General features: G+C 48.1%; 1 protein-coding gene across 2 annotated transcripts in view; it reads left to right on the top strand.

Moving 5' to 3' along the window:
* Window positions 1–12,358, top strand: part of SNAPC4 (small nuclear RNA activating complex polypeptide 4) — a 31,148-nt gene extending 18,790 nt beyond the window's left edge. For both annotated transcript variants that reach the window (XM_054007373.1, XM_054007374.1), the window contains 8 exons: window positions 682–771; window positions 1,749–1,998; window positions 2,612–2,682; window positions 3,002–3,109; window positions 4,199–4,226; window positions 4,891–7,043; window positions 9,761–9,902; window positions 11,977–12,358. In XM_054007373.1, coding sequence (XP_053863348.1) covers window positions 682–771; window positions 1,749–1,998; window positions 2,612–2,682; window positions 3,002–3,109; window positions 4,199–4,226; window positions 4,891–7,043; window positions 9,761–9,883 — 2,823 coding nt within the window. In that variant the 3' untranslated portion in view covers window positions 9,884–9,902; window positions 11,977–12,358. The remainder of the gene's footprint in view (window positions 1–681; window positions 772–1,748; window positions 1,999–2,611; window positions 2,683–3,001; window positions 3,110–4,198; window positions 4,227–4,890; window positions 7,044–9,760; window positions 9,903–11,976) is intronic.
* Window positions 12,359–16,119: the final 3,761 nt, after the last annotated feature.

Below are 16,119 nucleotides of genomic sequence, written 5' to 3'. Positions count from 1 at the left end.
GGTGTAGCATTGGCTTGATATTCAATCAATTATACTGCTTTATTTTCCTGAACAACTTCACCACACCCCAACGGGATGAGGTGCCTTTGGAAAATTTTACGCAGCGTGTCTTGTGGAGACTTTTTGATTACCCAGTTTCTCTGGGAAAAGTTTCAGGTTTGTTTCCCCCCTTCCTTCTCTCCCTCCCTACCCCCCCCCCCCCCCCGAAGCCAGAAAAGCAGAACAGGTGGGTCAAAATGGTCCTAAATTGGGGTTTCGTAATGTTTTTTCTTTTGTTACTTCAGAGGAAAGTTTATATGCAAACCAAACATTGCAGCACTGGGCTAGTGTGTGAGAGACAGAAAGTTAAACTGACCACAAACGAAAGTTGAGCTGGTCTTAATCCTGTACATTTTTGTTTTGGCTCCTGGCTTAGATAAATTCATGGAGGATAGGTCCACCGATGACTATTAGCCAAGATGGTTAGGGATGCAACCCCATGCTCTGGGTGTCCCTAAACCTCTGACTGCCAGAAATTGGGACTGGATGACAGGGGCTGGATCACTTGATAAATTGCCGTTCTGTTTGCTCCCTCTGAAGCACCTGGCACTGGCCACTGTCAGAAGAAAGGACACTGGGCTAGATGGACCATTGGTCTGACCAGTATGGTCATTCTTATGACTTTTGTATACTTTCCTCTAGGCTTCCATAAGAGGAAAGCAAGTGTTAAAGGTTACCCTGGAAGATGTGAGGAGAGTGCTAAGAAATAATACCTGTTCTCAGAGGAAATGCGTAAGTGCCTTTTGTTTGGTTGTTCTGACTTCCCCCGCTAATAGCACAGACAATCTGTTTGGAATTCCAGGTGTTCTTCATGACACCCATGTGATGGACTGAAGGGAGTAAAATTCCCAAAGCAGCTTTAACCTCCACGCTCCTATTTCCTGTCTGAGCTCTTGTTAATGGGCCAATGATGCGTGTAGGTCTGAGACTGCCTCTAAACATATACCTAACCAGGCTATGCACTTAAACAATGCTAGGGCTTTAGGGACTGAGAGTTCCACGTGCTCTCCACTAAACTTAATGCCTTGCACTTCTCATTTATATGCCCCAATGGTAGGCTTCGCTTTAGCGCGCATGTGATCAGCTGAGTTTGTTTTTTAATCCTCCGTGAAGGACCAAACCCACAAGTGTTTCAACTGGTGGTTTATCCAGTGTAATCCTGCCATAGGGAGCAGCATTTGAGCCTGAGTTCTGTGTATATAAAAAGATAAGTAGCTAATGTGCAATTAACAAGGGAGGCAAAACAGTCTAATTGGTCAGCTGCTTACAAACTATGCCCTGTCCCCATCTACACTGAAATAGTAGAATGCCCTGTAACTAATAATTTTGGGATCCCTAAAGACGTGGTTAGGAACTCACGTTGATGCACTTTGTGAAGGAGAAACGGAAGGATAACAGTACTCTCAATTCCTAACCTAAGCAACCTTACGGCTCTGCTATAATCATTTAATGTTGGTTGTCTGACCTATAACCTCTGCCCCGGTAAGAAATCCAGGGTGTATATGCTTTCTTCTAACCTGCAGCCTTTATTTTAACACACAGTAAGTGTTTGACCCCAGTGTCCTGGTAAAATGGAATAAAAACCCACTGGAGCAGCTCCTCCACTGGCATATGTCTGCATCGTTCCATAGAATTCCATGGAGCTCTGCTAATTTACAGCTGCTGGTTTCAATTTTTATAATCTTATATCTTTGTTCCGCCACATACAGCAAGACGGGCTACGGAAGCCTTATGTCTCCTCTTCAGCAGTGGTTTCTGGAGTGACGCCGGGCACGTCAGTTGGCCAGGTGCTGCAGGGATTACAGAACATTAAGGAGAAACAGTACCGTCGCCAGAGAGAGCAATTCCATAGAAAGAACCTGGAGAGGAGGCTCCTGATGGCAGTGACTCCGTGGGTGGGCAATGTCCTACTGCCTTGTGCCTTTAGAGCCGAGAGGGCGGCGTCCCGTCAGACAAAAGGTACCACTGACCCCATCAGGTTTCTAACTGTTTTTCCCCCTTCCCCCCCACCTTGCACAAGCATGGCACCAGACTCTTAAACAGGGCTCCAGGATTGTGCCTTAGGACACAGCACCTTTCATCTCGGGATCTCAAAGCACCTTTGACCACCTGAGGTGTAAGGTAAGTGGCATTACCTCTTACCATTTACGGTACAGATACCAGAGACCCAGACAGGGGAAGTGGGTAGCCCCATGTCACACAGCAAGGTGGCAGCAGAATTGGCAATAGAACCCAGGAGTTGTATTTCTAGTCTCCTGCCCTAACCACTAGACCACACTCCTCCTGTGTAGGTTCGATTTTATTGAGGCAGTACTTTTTCCTATCCACCAGTCACTGTTAATCAAGAGGCAGGGAATTATGCTCATTTATTTACTGAAAATATGTGGTCATTCTGACATCTTAACAGGGGATTCTCTTTTGCCAGAGTCTTTTATAAGAGCAGGGTGAGTTGCAAGTGTCGTTATTCAGCTCCTCAAATGTTGACTATTGGAGGGGTGCTGCTCATAACCCTCCGCACGCCTATGTGAATGTCCACTTACTTTTTTTTTTTACATTGGATTCTTTTTTCCAGCTCTTGTTGTTCAAGAACAGCTTCAGACAGTCACACTGGCCAGCACTCCAGTGTTCACGCTCTTCATTCAGGTGGGCACCGCTGCATTAACTGGACTCCAGAGTTTTAACAGTTATTTTTATACTTGTATTTGATAGATATTTAACATCCATCAGTGACACCTCATTTTGCTCTCGAATCATTACGTCTCGCTGTATTTATATGGCCCACGTAAAGAAGCCATGATTGTAAATTCAGCTTTAAAAAAATCTTAGCTTCTTTCCAGTGGCAACAAAAGGGCCGAGCTTCTTCAAATGAAATGTCTCCTGTTTGCAGGGTGCCGTCCCCTTCACCCCCAGAATGCCTCTCTTCCGAGCTGAGCTTTAACATAAGATTTTCATCTCCTTGCAGCTCTTCCAGATTGACACTAGTGGCTGCATGAAGGTTATTCGTGAGAGGAAGATGAGGCAGTCAGACCTCATCAAGGCCATGGCTGGGAATACAAGGAGACTTCAGCAGGTACTGTGCGCGTTGTTTCAAACCCTGTCCCATCGTGCGGGCCGCGAGGGGGCGCCTGGGTGGAAATCACCGACTGCTTTTGTTAAGGGAAGCCGTACGTATCCTGTTTGTCAGCTCCTGCTTTGTACCTCTCACAGAGGAGATTAAACCCAATGTTAATGTGGCTGAGTGGATGGGGCACCGAATTGGGCAGTGGGAGACCTGGGTTGAGTTTCCAGTTCTGCCACTAACTCTTGGTGACCAGAGTCTAGTCACTTAACCCCTGTTTCCCTCAGCTATAAAATGAGGTTAATAAAAGTCACTTACCTATGTAAAGCTCTGTGAGATGTACTAGTGAAATGCTGTATTAGAAGAGGAACTGGCTGTTGTGAATTTGTAATTACAACTGGCTAAATGGCTTGTCTAGACAGTCCAAGCTTTGGATGCCTTATGCTCGCTGGGTCTGCTGATGATTCTCTTTTCAAAAGCTGGTACTAGGCTCTCCCACACATCCCCGTCATACCGTATGTGCAGGCAATAAAACAATTCTTTATCTGTATTGCAGTAGTGCCTGGGAGCTAATGGGGAAAATAGTAAAGATGTCTTTGCTGTTGGTGTTCACAGTAATGAAAGGATCAGCTGGGCCCTTGCCTTCACGAGCTGATGCTCTGTGGCTGAATAATTAAAGTGGTGCCAACTGGCTCCAAGAACAGCAACATCTACCAAGGAGGATTGTTTGTGTGTGTCTCTTACCAGAAGTTCTGACTCCCGTTCTAGGCCAAGTCTTGTGAACCTGCAGCTCAAACTCTCTAAAAGAGGCATGTGGCGTCAGCAGAAGGGAAGATAAGAGAAATCAGACTTGCACTGACATCAGTAGTTTTATTGGGGTCCACTTCTGACATATGTTTTCAGTGTCCTGAGGATATTTTCCTGCTAATGCGCCAATGTATAGCTGCCAGAATCCTGTTTTTCTGCTGGAGTACAAAGCCCTCCCAGAAACATCTGGAGAAATGATATACCCACAATATGAGTGCCCTCTACTTCAGTGCCATGTATCTGATCTCTAGATATCCCAAGAACATAATTCATAATCTGTTTCCTTTTTTGCAGCCCTCCGGCCGTTCCAAGAACTCTTCAGGTACCTACCCTAACACTTCCATTTATTTTCACAATATACAGGGACTTGTGCTTAGTTAATCACTGGTTAATACGACTCTCAATCTAATCTGACAAAAGCCTCAAGAACAAAATCGCTTTTCATTTTCCTCTCTGGGGGCTTTTAAGCTGGTGGTATTTGATCATTCCATTACTGGCTATAGAAAGTTGCCACTTAATAAAGAAGGGCAAAGATTCTGGAGGGACAGGGTGACCAACAATGCTGTGACATCCTCTCTGGACATTAGCACTGTAGTGCTGTTGAAGGCTAGATGTTCTGGCAGAGCACCCTGGCACGGTCTAATACTGGTGCTGAATGCTGGTGTTGTATTGACCTGATTGAGCGTGTGTTCCCTTCCATGGAATATAGTTCTGCCAGTAAGTTCTGCACACGACTCCTGGGACGATAGTTACATTCACTCCTCATTACTGGGATTCAAGTGTGTCACTCCTTTTTTAGAGGCCCTCAGAACAGGGCGGATTAGATCCATTTTCTGTCGTAGAGTCCCCTGGAGCTCCCCTTTAGCATGAATGGCAGTCGTGTGTTACTTACCATGTTAAGTTACCCTCTGGTTTAATAGCTAGAGCGCGACTTTTAAAGCCTCATTTGGCTTTACAAGCATTGATAAAATCTCTTCTTTCTGCAGGCTCGCCAGCACAGCCCCGCTCCCAGAGGGTCCCAGCAAAGGGAAGAGCCAGGAAACCCATTGCCTTAAAAGCAAAAGAAAACCCTGCAGCTGTGTCAGCGGGTGTCCCTACTCTTCCCACTCCCAGGCAAAAGCCTAAAACCGTCTCCGAATTACTGAGGGAGAAGAGGCTGCGGGAGTCCCGGGCTAAGAAAGCTTTGCAGAGAACAGTGATTCTTGCCCCCCAGGTGTTGGTTTCGCCCTCTGTGATAATCCAGCACCCTGTGCAGCAGGTAATTCCTGCCCCACCAGTAGGAAGTGAGCCTCAGCCAGCTAGATTGGCAGGTAGCAGGAATGCTCCGGCAGCGTGTGTACCAGTGTCATTATCTCCATTTACTCCTGTCATGGCTTCTGTCTCCTCTCCCAAACCTGTCGGAAGCCATTCATCTCCAGCCCCAGAATCTGCAGAGAGCGCTTGCTCCTCCGAGAGGAGAGCAAAATCCGAGAGAGAGCTCAGTGAGGCAGCTTTGGGAGATGTGTCCAAAGGTGAGGCTTCTCAGGAGAGACCCATGGGTGCAGGGGAGAATGGCCTGTCCCAGCGGTGCAAGACAGCTCAACCATTCAGTGGCAGCTCAGCACCTGCAGTCTTGCAAAACCATGCCTTTGTGCCCCATCAGATTGCACTGATGCCGTCGTCAGCCATTTCTCTGAACCCTGCCGCCATGAAGTCAGGCCCCAAGGAAACCTCTCCCTCCACATCCACGACTTGTGCCCCAGCACTGGTCACATCACAGCAGAATCCAATCAATCTGTTGCCTGCTATCCTAGCTCCCCAGAGAGGGTCTCCCGTGGTTCCCAAGAACATTATGCCCATCACCTGGGTGGTAACGCCACAGGGTTTGATCCCCACCTCGGTACAAGCATTGGTGAGTGTTCATAGCCAAGGGAAGCAGCCTGCAGCTGGGATCGTAGGCAGTGCTGGCAAAAATCAGAGTCGGACTGGAGAGACCCCTGCCCCAAGAGTGCTGCAGATGCCACCCGAAGCAAGTCACCCTCCCATCGGGTGCACAGGTACACAAGTGCTGAGCCCACAGTTAGCGGAAGGGGCACCCTCAGGGAAGACTGTTTGCTTAAACCCTTCCACTCATTCCTCATCCGTAACCTGCTCGGATCCTGGGCACAACTCACCCAGCATGACTCCTCTAGCTCCTGCATCTTTAAACAGCCTCTCGAGGATGTCCGACTCCTCTGGAGAGAGGAGTGCAACTCCAACGAGCCTTCCAGATGAAGGAGCAGCTCTGCACCCCAGCCCTGTGGTGTTGCCCCAAGCAAAGCCTCCTGCAAGCACTCCGTGGGCTGACCCACTCTGCTCACCAAGTCTCCCTGGCCCGGGTGAGAGCAATAACTGCAATGCACTCACCGGGGCCGCCTCCAATCCAAACATCCTGCTGGAAGGGAGCCTGGTGCAAAGGCCGGATCGGCTTCTGGCGTGTAACAACATAGAGAACTCAGATGCTCCTGGTGCACAGGTAACCAGGAACAGGCCGATCTTCCCAAAGCCACAGAGCACCCCAAAAGTGGACAGCACTCCAAAAGTGGACAACCCCCCTGGACTGCCCACGCCCAGTGCCGAAAAGAATCTCCTGGACGTCAGCCTTCTCTCCCTTGAGGACGAGACTTCGGTGAAGGAGTGGCTGAGAGGGAAGCGGGGCATCCCGGTGCCCCCATTGGAAACCAGCTTGGCTTACTTGCCGCCTTTCTTGTGCAACTTGAAAACGCTCTCCAGGCTGCTTCTGCAGAAGAAGACGCTGGAGCAGTGTGTGTCGTGCCTCGGGGCCTCTGAAGAGCGCAAGGATGGGGGCGCTGGGGCTGGTCTGCCTTCTGTCAGAGAGCTGGTGTGGCGGAAACTCGGCGATAATCCTGCCTATCTCCTGCTGAAAGCCAGATTTTTAGCAGCATTTACTCTCCCAGCCGTCCTAGCAACTCTGTCTCCTCCCACTGTGACTACGACTCTCTCCAGCCGCTGGCAGTGGTCAGAGAGTGAGGAAGAGGAGTCCCCTGCTGATAAGGAACTGATGGAGGCAGAAAGCTGTGGGAAAGAACCAGCGGAAGTACCCTTGGATAGCACAACTGGCATTGTCCCTGGGAGTGAGGATGCTGACATCACTAATCAGGTAAAGTCAAAGCAGTGAATTGCTCCTATTGGAGTTAATGGCAAAACTTCCATTGGCTTTGGTGGGGCCAGGTTTGGCTCGTAACTTTTTTTTTTTTCATTTTTTGAATAAGTATGGTTTTACGTGTTGAGAACGAGGGAAAAGTTTCCCTGCTTCACACGCAATACCCTGCATCCACGGAACTCGGATTGGACCCCCCCCCGCCACCCCTAAAGGATCAAGTGCCTATGCAACATGTTAGACCCGGATTATGCACCACTCCTTCCCACCCATGCCAAAGCCCTCTTCCCCGGAGCACCCAGTCAGTAGGTACAGCATAGTCAGAGCAGCGTCTCTGGTTCTGTTAAATATGAAGCTCAGGTTAGTTTACAGTACCCCCAGGTTTTCACTGGGCTGCAGATGTAAACCCAGAGCTGCTTTGTAGAAGGTTGTCGGAGGGAATCTGGAGAATTTGGGTAGGGCTTTTGGTAGCCATGACGGCACAGAAGTCTGTTTTGGTTTCGCAATCGTGCATTTCTTGGTTGCGATCTTCAGAGACTTTCAGTAACTTAAATTCTCTTTATAGTGTTAAAACACAAATTGTTGTACTTAAAGTACTGCACAGGATCTTTTCAGGGGGAATAAGACAAAATGCCACATTTATTAGTAATACATGTATTCATTAACACTGTATTATATGCATATAATATATTACACTTACACTCACACACACACACAAACCCATTCCGTCTTGTTGTTACCAATTAGTTGCTCCCCTTAACTTCACTGGCCAGGTGAGTTAGATGGGGGAGGGGGTGGAGCCGGGCTTCTGCCGATCCGGATCGATGCTCCCATGTTGACAAGACGAGACCCGGGGTCCTGTGCAAGACACCTCACTTTTATAGCAGCTTTCCTCTTATGCAAATCTAGACCAGATTCAAACTCTGTGTCTGTGTCCATTGGTCCTTTGTGCTGCTTTCTTTTGAGTGTTGTCCCAATGCTGCAAAGAGGGTGTTTCCAAAAGAAGGTGCTTGCTTCTAACCCCCGAGGACGTCAGTATGTCTGCTTGTCTTTAATGAGCCCACTTGACACGTTTTATTGTTCTTGGGTTTGGCTCCCAGCCCCTCTCCAACAGTTGAGGCTGTTTGGAGGTGCTGCCTTCCATGCCTTGCTCATCCACACCTCATTCATTCAACAGGGCAATTGATTAAGAGTGGGGGCGGGGAGAGCTCTTGTTCTACTGCTAGCAAAAATAATTTTTTCTTCTATCTTATTCTATCCTTAGGGACTATAATATTATACCAAGGGCAATGCAAAGTTTCTAAATGAGGCTTTGATACAAAGTCCCATGAAAACAGAGGTCACACGTGGGTAGACCCACCACAAGGTTATATGAAGAGGCACAATGTAAAGTCATATGAAAATTATCAGAGATTGATCTACAAAATGATCCTTCACTTCTAACCCTGTTTCTAGACCTATTTTCAAAGCTCCTGTTTACAGAATTGGTGGTGGTTCCCATAAAACTCCTCCTTTTAGGCTTGTGCTGGTGGATACTACAGTAGAGCAAAGCAGAAGGGGAAGACCTGCAGCTGTTTACCTCTTCCAGGAAAGCTTGGGTTAGCAGGATTGGGTGTGTCTGAGAATTCCTTACATTGTGGATAGGGAACACGGTGGTCTTTGCATCTCCAGGATGTAAGGGAAAGAGCACCTATGTCCCTATGTAGAATGTGAGGTTCCTACTCCACAGCGTCACATGTGGCTAGACTAGGGTTTTCCAAGTGCTTGTATGCCTGTCCGATGGAAGGGGTTTTGGGGGCAAAACGTTCCTGCTGAAGCTCCGTAACACCGAAGGGGTGGACGGTGATTATGCCTCATTCTCGGGCTCTCCTGATCCTTATTCCTTTGTTCCTATGTTGCTACCAGCAGTCCCTTCCTAGAAGAGCTGATCAAAGAAGGGTGTTAAAATAGTGCTGGCTTCACCCCTTTTCCTCAGGGAAGAACCTGCAGCTAGGTTTTCCCCCTGCGTCAGCCCCACAAGCTCAGATACTGGGGTGCTAAGCACAGTGGGTCGTACCCAGGAGGGGCTCCCAAATTGCTCTGGGGTGGGCGAAGACTTACGGGTCCTGCCGCCCGCCTGCCTTCATTCAGTCAGAGCTGCTTCATTTCAGCAGTGGGGAGCTGATGGGGAGAAGTCAGACTGGATTCCCTTTACCTACTAGAATGTGCGCACAGTCCAGGTGGCTGCATCGGGGCGGGGAAGAGTCTTTCACTTTGAGAGACTCTGGAGCCCCTTGTTCAGCAGGGCCCCAGCCTGACCCCCAGCTGCAGTGGCAAAAACATCGTGTGGGAGGAGGAATCATTCCCACGCAGCCAAGCAGTGGCTGTGAGCTAGGGAGCTGCTGTAAAAGCAAGGCTCCAGCTTGAATCCTTGCAGTATCACTGTCCCCAGGAGGAAACACCCAAACATTGGCTAGATGAATTTTTACTACACTCTATATGTAATATTCCTCACTATTGGGAGAACACTTGCTGTCTGGCACGGCTGTGTGATCGAGGGGAACAGGCATCACGTTGTGCTTTTAATGATCTGGGAATAAAGAGAGGGCTATTTTCGTTCCATTCTTTCCCAGCCTTGCCAGAATCCCTGAATGATTTGTGGGAGGGGGTTCCAGTCCTTCCTGCGGTCCAAAGTATCTTCAGCCTGCCGTAATGCCCTGTCACTGGTTATGTTGCAGGGTGCTGGAGCTGAAGCTCTTACTGTCCAATCGGTCTCGGGCTCCTCCGCTGACGTGGGTGAGGCCAGAGTTCTGCGAACCAGGAGAAGTGCTCGCTTCAGGAAGAGGAGGCGGCGGACGTGAGAGAAGCATAGGGAGAAATGTTAGTAACTCCGCTGTGAAGCCACTATTTCTCACTTGAGGAGAGAGACCTGGAGAGGCACTTGTGTGAGGCACAGCTTAGAAATAGCTGGGGAATCGTGTCTCCGGGCCTATAGCAATGGTTTGAAACAGGCCTCTCTCGCCTTCACTCTGGGCATGCAGGTCTGAAGTCACTTGTTTAGCCATGAGCAGTAAAGACCATAATTACAAGGCATGCTACATTTATACAGTGCTTTTGTCAGGGTTCCCTCCCCACTCTGAACTCTGGGGTACAGATGTGGAGACCTGCATGAGAGACCCACTAAACTTGTGTTCCACTAGCTTAGGTTAAAAACTTCCCCAAGGCTCAAATTCCTTTCCTTGTCCTTGGATGGTATTAGTGCCACCACTAAGTGATTTAACAAACATTCAGGGAGGGGCCACTTGGGAGTCCTATTCTCTCCCCCCCCCCCCCCAAATATCCCCCAAGCCCCTTCATACCCTTGGGGTTTTAGGACACTAAAAACCCATCAGGTTCTTAAAAGAAGAACTTTATAATAAAGAAAAAAGTAAAAGAAGCACCTCTGTAAAATCAGGATGGAAGGTAATTTTACAGGGTAATAAAAAGATTTAAAACACACAGGATTGTCCCCTAGGCTCAACTTCAAAGTTACAAAACAGGAATAGTATCAGAGGGGTAGCCGTGTTAGTCTGGATCTGTAAAAGCAACAAGAGTCCTGTGGCACCTTATAGACTAACAGACGTATTGGAGCATGAGCTTTCGTGGGTGAATACATGCATCCGACGAGGTGGGTATTCACCCACGAAAGCTCACGCTCCAATACGTCTGTTAGTCTTGCCACAGGACTCTTTGCTGCTAAAACAAGAATAAACCTCCCTCTTAGCATAGGGAAAACTCACAAGCTAAAACAAAAGATAATCTAATGCATTTCCTTGCTGTTACTTACAATTTCTGTAATTTTAGATGTATCATTTCGGTAGGAGCTGGGTTACCTGCTTGGTCTCTCTTTGTTCCAAGAGGGAACAAAAACAAAGAGCACAAACAAAACCTCTTCTCCTCCCCTTCCCCTCCCTCCCAAGATTGGAAAGTATCTTCTTTCCCCCATTGAACCTTCTGGTCAGGTGCCAACTAGTCTAATTGAACTGATTAACCTCTTACAGGTAAGTGATTCTGTACCTCTGGCCAGGAGGGATTTGGTTGTTACCCTTCCCTTTATATTTATGACAGCTTTAGAGACAAAGGCCCACTGTCATATGGACTCAACAGCCCAGAGTCCTTGCAGTCAGTGGTGAGAATTGGCCGTAAGGCATTGCAATTGATAGTGAGAGTTTTGCGTGATTGGTTGCTAAGATAAGACTAGTTTAAACAAAAACAAAACAGCAGATGACAGTTTAGGTAAGGAGGAGTGAGTTCTTGGGGAGAGGAATGTTTGAAGGATGTATTTAAAGCTATTGGCTCCTGCTGCAGAGCTTAAACATTGTCCCAGTGTCTTCTCTACACCTTGGCTGCCATGTGCCCCGTGCTGATGGCCTTAGCAGAGTTCTGGTGATGGGAGTTCACTTGGGCTGCTTTGTCTGCAACAGTGGAGCAAAGATACTGAAGGTCTTACACTAGCAATGGCAGCTGTTGTTGATTTTTAAATTCTCAGTGGCCCGAGTGGTGGACTTTTAAATAGAGTGCAAAAGATGGTCTCTATCAGGCAGTGCTTTTAACGTGAGTAAGATCACCCACAAGCCACTGCTGGGCAAAAGGAGTGTTTAATTCTTAGAGGGCCTGGGGAGTTGGATGCTTTTCATGTCTCTACCATAGACTCTCTGCAGGGCAAGCGGTTTCCTTGCCTGTACTCACAGGGCTAACACCATACTGCACAGGTGTGCTGTGGTCTGATCAACATAAAAAATGTCAACAGCTTTTGGTTGACAGGTACCAAATAAGTGCAAAGATTTTTTTTTTTTTGCCTTGATATCCCTCCTCAGTTCATGGAGTTGTTCTCATTTCTTTTTGATTCTTTTCTTAAATGGCTTTAGAAACTCTGTCCTGTGACTAATGAGAGGTGAATGTGTCCTTATTACAGGAGTCTCTGAATGAAGCTTGCTTTCAGACGTGGCAGTACCAGCTGTTCCTTGCACTACCGACCAGTGACGCGTCAAATAAACTGACTCCGCAGTTCTGGGGAAGAGAGGAAAATGGTTGCACTGTTTTTCCCAACACTTAGCCAAGTCTGTATATTACTGCAGTTCTCGTTTAAAACCACTAATTGGGAAAGTTAGAGACGGAAGTCTTTCTTTTTTTCTTCTTCTTCTTCTTGACACAGACTGATTCTGTTAACACACTTAGTCTGGCAGCAGCATGGACAAAAGTGGGAGAAGACAATTGGAGACAGGCGTTAAAAATGAATGCTTGTTTGTTTTTTGTGTTGGAGCCTATTTATATAAATGTCTGTCCCCAGTTCAGAACATGCGTCTCAGTTTGTGTTTTTTAATGCTGTGGCAATGCTTGTGGTTGACAATTAACTGGTTCTGAGGTGACAACACTGTTGAATGATCAGTGGATTTATTTTGTACCTGAATGATTCTGACTGTTTGATTAAATATAAATGTTGTATTTTTCTCATTTAAAAAGATTTAGGCATGTTCTTTCTGGCCCCACAAACAGGAGAGGTTTCATTTGAATAAGCTTTCCTGTAAGTGTTTGGTCTTCGACAACAAGAAAGGTGATGTTTGTTTCCTCACATAGAACCCAGGAGGGAGTGGGAATCGGCTGATCTTGTGGTTAAGACACAGGACTTGGTTACACAGGATCCCCTTCCTGACTCTGCCGCAGATTACAGTGCAGTCTTGGGCATGTCACTCTGTCTCTAGTTCCTCATCAGCAAAGCAGGGATTTTTGTCCCCCGGGAGTGCTGAGGCTAAATGAATGAAAGCTGGTAAAGTCTGAGTTCCATGGATGAAAGATGCTGGGGAAGGGCAGACGCTGTGGAGTGGCTCTAATTTCCCAGGAGCATGGCGGTGATTTCGGTGATGCTATGAAGCATGGCCTCGCCAGCAATGCTTTGTCCCACCCTATCCTGGTGCTTTCCAGGGTCGCTAAGTCCCAGTAGGCCAAGATGCTATTAGAATGTTAAGCCTGTATCGTGCCCAGAGAAGGGAATTTCAGGCGAGTTTCCCCCTCCCGAAGCGTGTGCGAGCCACCACCCCCCTGCATGAAATTCACCCTAGGGCACAAGCTTTGCCATGAAACCATGTGCATCACTTGACACACAGCTGTTAACATGAGGCTTAAGTGGGGCGTAGGACCTTCTGCCCTGGAGTCAATGCGCCTTTGTGAATGCCAGTTAGGTAATGACACCTTCTGGGCTGACTAGCTGGGCTGCCACTGTGCTGCATCTGATCTCAATTTCTGGTGATTTGAACCTAACATCAAAGAGAACCTTGAGAATTATCAGACACAAACATGATTTGTTGTGAAAAAGTCACCATGGCTTTTGCAAAGGGAAGTCATGCCTCACCAAGCTATTAGAATTATTTGAGGTTGTCAGTAATCATATGAATAAGGGTGACCAAGCTGATATAGAGTACTTGGATTTTTAGAAAGCCTTTGAGAAGGTCCCTTAGCAAGGGCTCTTGAGGAAACTAAGCAGTCATGGGATAACAGGGAAGTTCCTGTTTAAAAGATACAGTGACGTAGAAAAGTTTGCAGATGATACAAAATTATTCAAGATAGTTAAGTCCAAAGCTGACTGTGAAGAGTTATAGGAGATCTCAAAAAAACTGGGTGTAGTCTGCGTCCGCCCACTTCTAAAGGCCCCTCCCCCAGTTTCTGGTGGTCATCTCTGGTGATGGGGTCTAATCGTAATGCCTCCTATTTAATGGGTTAATTGGAATGTGATGGTTGACCACCTCACACTTGGAGGGTTGAGTGTGGTATGTGGCCAGCAAGCTAGGACTAAGGTATGGAGCATGAGGGGAGAATAGAAATAAGGACCATACTATAGAGCATCCCTATAATTCAAGGACTTGGGATGCCCACACCTTTGGTCTAGGTGGTACTCCACCAGATGGTGGGGTGGGAGAATTGGACTGATTCTGGATGCTGTCCTCAGTATCTATTGCAGAGATGGTATATGCAGTGTGCACAGGTTCCATCCTGTGTGCTGGCACCAAAAGGGGGCTCCGTGAGGGAGATCTCTCCAGTGGTTTGGCTTTAAAAGTAACCCCCTTCCCCTACTGTGCTACAAACATGCCCAACACCTGGATTCTGTTGTAATGGAGATTGGAGGACACGAGTGGAATTCCCAAAACCATTTAATAGAAAGAGCCAGAAACTTAGTTATTAAATGAAGAAAACTTAAGCTACAGCTCAGTCCTGGGCATCAGTCACGCTAGTGAGTCCTTTACCTATCTGTGTCTATTACACAGCTGAAGAAATGATCAATGAGCAAACTTTCACCTAGGAACCAAGTGAGGTCATCCGAAACTATCACAGCCCTCGCTTGTCTGAAGTTGAGCCTCTGTCTTCGGTGGTTATAACAAAATAGAGTTTATATATCTTCAAGACCATTTCCTTCAAAAAACCAAAAATCACTGCCAGCCGACACCTGCAGACCCAATGCTCCTGGAGCGACCTCTTACCATTATTTGTCAGGAAAGCATGGAAACAGAGGCAGGTTTTTATACTTTAAGATGGCACTGACGTACTGTCATGATGACAGGCCCCACGAGGTAGATCGGCGTATCAATTAGCACATTGCTTTCAGATCAGCCTCACTCGAAGTCTTCACAAAGCGTGTCTTAGAAGGCGTATGCTAGGCATGCAGTTTGTACACAGCGGGAAGCGCCAACCAGTTTTGCCCCACCCAGCGGGTTGTGCTGAGATGCCCAGGAGCAGGGCTCTGACAGCCCTGCGTGAGGCTGTTCAGGAGTTTAGACTGTCAAACAAAAGCAGGGAGAGGTGCTGATCCAACGCTGTGTGACGCTGCATTAACTGCAGGAGTATCGAGTTATGAGAATCCTCTGGACTCTTTAAAATCAGGTGTCTGTCGAATTGTCATCGCTGTTACAAGTCTCACGTTGTGTGGGAAGAACAACAGAAATAGTTCTGTAAAGGAGCAGTCAAAATGATTTGTGTGCCTGCTTAAAATCCTCCAGCGATTGCCGTGCTGCCCCTCCCATCACGTGCTTCGAGCTGGGGCCTAGGAGCCAGGACTCCTGGGTTCTATTCCTTGCTTTGTCCAACTTGAGACACCTAGGGCCTGACTCTTGTCAAGAGCCAAGTACCCACAATTATCATTGAAGTCAATGATAACCTGTAGCGGGGCGGCCTGGCTCCCAGGCGCCCCTGGAAGGGACGAGTCAGAACAGCTGCCAGAGTGGGCGGAGCCACTGCCGCCTGTCTCTGCCCCCCAGAAGTCAAGGGGCGGGACGGGAAGTATAAAGGCCAGGCCACAGCGCTCAGTAGCTGGCTGGCAGCGGGAGAGGACAGACGCTGGTGCCCAAGCTCCCGCGGGCCTGAGCCTGCCGAGAGCCCGGTATCCGGAGGAGGACTGGCCGAGCCTGCCGAGGGCCGGTATCCTGGGGAGCGGTCTGAGCTTCCCCCCTCCGAGGGCCCAGAGGGAGCGACAAACCTACCCGGTGCTCGGGGCCCGGAGGAGCCCATGATCTGGGACACGGCAGACGAGACTCAGGATGAACAGGTACCCATGGAGGAGGAGATGGGAAGTGGCCCGGGGATAGCAGACCCCGAACCCATGTCAGTGTGTTGCGGTCAGGATCCCCACTGACCGCGTGGCAGACGGACTGACTCATAGACTCATAGACTTTGAGGTCAGAAGGGACCACTATGATCATCTGGTCTGACCCACAGCATGCTGCAGGCCATAAAACCGTCCCTACCCCTTCCCTGGACTCTGCTGTTGAAGTCCCCAATCCTGTTTTTAGTGACTTCAATCGGCAGAGACCCTCCTGCTAGAGATCCCTGCCCCATGCTGCGGAGGAAGGCGAAAAACCTCCAGAGGTTCAGCCAATCTGCCCTGGAGGAAAATTCCTTCCCGACCCCAAATATGGCGATCAGTAAGACCCCGAGCATATAGGCAAGAGTCTCCAGCCTGACCCCTGTTAGCCATTATACTATTTACCTACCATTTCTTGGTTTTCCTTGACTACTATGTTTTACCATTAAACCATTCCCTCCATAAACTTATCTAACTTAATCTTAAAAC

The sequence above is a fragment of the Malaclemys terrapin genome, chromosome 17, assembly GCF_027887155.1.
Source record: "Malaclemys terrapin pileata isolate rMalTer1 chromosome 17, rMalTer1.hap1, whole genome shotgun sequence".
NCBI classification, from domain to species: Eukaryota; Metazoa; Chordata; order Testudines; family Emydidae; genus Malaclemys; species Malaclemys terrapin.
The sequence above is the reverse complement of the archived record's forward strand: the minus strand, read 5'-3'. Positions and strand labels throughout refer to the sequence as shown.